This window comes from Myotis lucifugus, unplaced genomic scaffold (genome assembly GCF_000147115.1).
Source record: "Myotis lucifugus unplaced genomic scaffold, Myoluc2.0 scaffold_280, whole genome shotgun sequence".
In the NCBI taxonomy this organism is placed as follows: Eukaryota; Metazoa; Chordata; class Mammalia; order Chiroptera; family Vespertilionidae; genus Myotis; species Myotis lucifugus.
This window is the reverse complement of record NW_005871328.1, coordinates 167,050-170,300: the sequence shown is the minus strand read 5'-3', so window position 1 is coordinate 170,300 and position 3,251 is coordinate 167,050. Positions and strand designations below refer to the sequence as shown.

Below are 3,251 nucleotides of genomic sequence, written 5' to 3'. Positions count from 1 at the left end.
ACACACACACACACACACTTTTCTGTACGGCTTTTGGGCTTACAGGACCTATGAGTAATAACGCTTACATTTTCATAGCTCTATGATGGTTGTTTCCATTGTAATAAGGACCATAAGGATCTATCTAGTCACAACATTTACTCTGGTCTGAGGAACAAGTAGTAGGACCCAGGCCAGTGCCCAGGCATCCCTATCCTATTGCATCACTATCAATAGATGGAGACGTATAGGGAACAATCATAAAGTCTACAGTATCTGGAAGATCAGTTAAGGTACTGATGTACAAAGAATGAGGGACACATGGTGAACACAGAACAAATTACTTACAATGATATATGTCATTTGAGAAGAACTTATTGTTAAGACATCAATGTTGCCTATGAAGTAAATGAAAATTTCCAAATATTTCTCATCACAGTTGGAAAAAAGGACAAAGGGAAAAACTGTCTACATAATAGACAAAGCAGAAAGCTTAATAAAATGGTACCTGAAATTGTATAGAGAAGTTACAACAAAGATAGGAAACTCAAGGACAGAAATAAAAGGAGCAGGTCTGAAAAACCACAGTCTGATTAAAGAATCACAATTTCTGATTTTGAGCCTTGGAGCCTCAAAATCAAGGCCACTTTTTCTAACTCAGGATGATTGTCCCCTTTGTACCTGCCATTCCAAAAAATCTTTTCAGGGCCCTCTTTATGTCTTTGTTTCTCAGACTGTAGATGAAGGGGTTCAGCATGGGTGTGACCACAGTGTACATCACTGAGGCTGTTGCACTGGAGTGAGAGCTGTGGGTAGCAGCAGAGCTGAGGTACTCACCTAAGACTGTACCATAAAATAAGGAGACAGCCGAGAGGTGAGACGCACAGGTAGAAAATGCTTTATACTTCCCCTGAGCTGATGGCATTCTATGTATACAGGACACTATCTTTGAGTAAGAGTAAATGATACCAGCAAGGGGACCAGCACCCAGTAGCACAGTTAGAAAATACATCACCATGTTATTAAGAAAGGTGTCAGAACAGGCAAGTTGGACCACCTGTTTAAGTTCACAGAAAAAGTGGGGGATTTCCAAGTCCGTACAGAAGGACAGCTGCAATACCATTGTGCCTTGTAACAAGGAATTCAGGGCACTCATAATCCAGGACACCAGAACCAGCAGTCCACAGAGCCGGGGGTTCATGATGACCATGTAGTGCAAAGGGTGGCAGATGGCCACAAAGCGGTCATAGGCCATTATGGTCAAGAGGATGTCATCCAACATTGCAAAGAGTATGAAAAAATGCATCTGGGTGATGCAACCTTTATAGGTGATGACTTTGCTCTGTGTCAGGATGTTCATCAGCATCTTTGGGACGGTGGTGGAAGTGAAACAGATGTCTACCAAGGACAGGTTGGAGAGGAAGAAGTACATGGGCGTGTGGAGGTGGGAGTCTGAGCTGACGGCCAAGATGATGAGCAGGTTTCCCAACACAGTGATCAGGTACATGGAGAGGAAAAGCCCAAATATGAGGGGCTGCAAAACTGGTTCCTCTGAAAATCCCAGAAGAAGAAATTCTGAAATTGGGGTATCATTGCCTCGTCCCATGTGATGAAGGTGACTAGTAGGATAGAAAAAGTAGCATGGTTAGTTTTTACACAAATGGCCATTACTAACATAGTTGAAATACTACAATTATACTTTTTGTATGTATCATGGCCTTTAAGACACAACCCAGCCCATGACAACTCTGGTTAGGATTTTCTGTCCTCCTCAGACCTTTTCCCCAAGGTGGCCATGGATTACACAGTGTTTTTATTTTGTTTTCAAATCTTTATTGTTGAGAGTATTATAGATGTTCCCCTTTCTCCCCCTATTACACCCTTCCACCCAGTTCCCACCCCACCCCAGTCCTTCACCACCCTACCATTTGTGTCCATAGGTAATGCATATATGCATATAACTTCTTTGGTTAATATCTTCCTGCTCCCCCTCCCTGCTTCCCTCTGAGATTAGTCAGTCTGTTCCAGGTTTCCATGCCTCTGGTTGTGTTTTATTCATCAGTTGATTTTATTCATTAGATTCCTTGTTCATTTATCTAGATTTTTAGATTCAATTGTTGATAGATATGTATTTATTGCCATTTTATTGTTCATATTTTTTGTCTTTTTTTAACGTTTTTGTTGAGAAATCAGTTGACAATCTTATGGGAACTCCCTCATAGGTAACTAACTGCTTTTCTCTTGCTGCTTTTAAGATTCTCTCTTTGACTTTAACCTTTGGCACTTCAATTATGATGTGTCTTGGTGTAGGCCTCTTTGGGTTCCTCTTGTTTGGGATTCTCTGCACTTCCTGAAGTTGTAAGTCTGTTTCTTTCCCCAGGTAGGGAAAGTTTTCTGACATTATTATTTTTTTAAAATATATTTTTTACTGTTGATAGTATTACAGATATCTTCCATCCTCCTTTTCCCTTCCTCCCAGCCCCTTCCAAGCTCCACCCCCCCACCCCTCCAGTCTTCACTACCCTATTGCCCGTGTCCATGGGCTATGCATATAAGTGCATAAGTTCTTTGGTTTATTCAAATAGGTTTTCAATATCTTGCTCTCTCTCTTCTCCTTTTGGCACCTCCATAATGCAAATGTTGGTATACTTGAAGTTGTCCCAGAGGCTCCTTACACTATCCTCATATTTTTTGATTCTTCTTTCTTTTTGCTCTTATGATTGGGTGTTTTTGTTTCCTCATATTTCAAATAGCTGATTTGAATCTTGGCATCCTCTATTCTACTGTTGAATCTCTGTAAATTCTTCTTTATTTCAGTTAGTGTATGCTTAATTTCTGACTGGTCCTTTTTCATGTTTTTGCTGTTCTCACTAAGATTCTTGAAATTGTCACTAAGGCCCTTTAAGCTCTCATTAAGATCCTTGAGCATCCTTATAACCATTGTTTTGAACTCTGTATCTAGTAGTTTGCTTGCTTCCATTTCATTTAGTTTGTTTTCTGGAGATTTCTTCTGTTCTTTCATTTGTGACATGTTTCTTTGTCTCTGCATTTTGGCTGCTTCCCTGTGTTTGTTTCTATGTATTAGGTAGAGCTGCTATGTCTCCTGGAATTGGTAAAGTGGCCTTGCATAGTAGGTGTCCTGTAGGGCCCAGTGGCTCAGCCTCCTCAGTCACTTGAGCTGGGTACTCTAGGTGCACCCCTGTGTGGACTGTGTGCACAGTCTTGTTGTAGTTGAGCCCTGATTGCTGTTGGAATCACTGGGAAGAATTGAG

General features: G+C 41.0%; 1 protein-coding gene across 1 annotated transcript; it reads right to left on the bottom strand.

Annotated features, from left to right (window-relative positions):
* Positions 1 to 631: 631 nt before the first annotated feature.
* LOC102422406 (olfactory receptor 7A5-like) lies at positions 632 to 1,585 on the bottom strand. The gene has a single exon (XM_006099685.1). It carries the CDS (start codon positions 1,583 to 1,585, stop codon positions 632 to 634), a length of 954 nt encoding a protein of 317 aa, XP_006099747.1.
* Between the last annotated feature and the right edge of the window lie 1,666 nt (positions 1,586 to 3,251).

Excerpts from the sequence above, each read along its gene's own strand:
- LOC102422406 (XM_006099685.1), bottom strand. The coding sequence starts at position 1,585 with ATGGGACGAGGCAATGATACCCCAATTTCAGAATTTCTTCTTCTGGGA.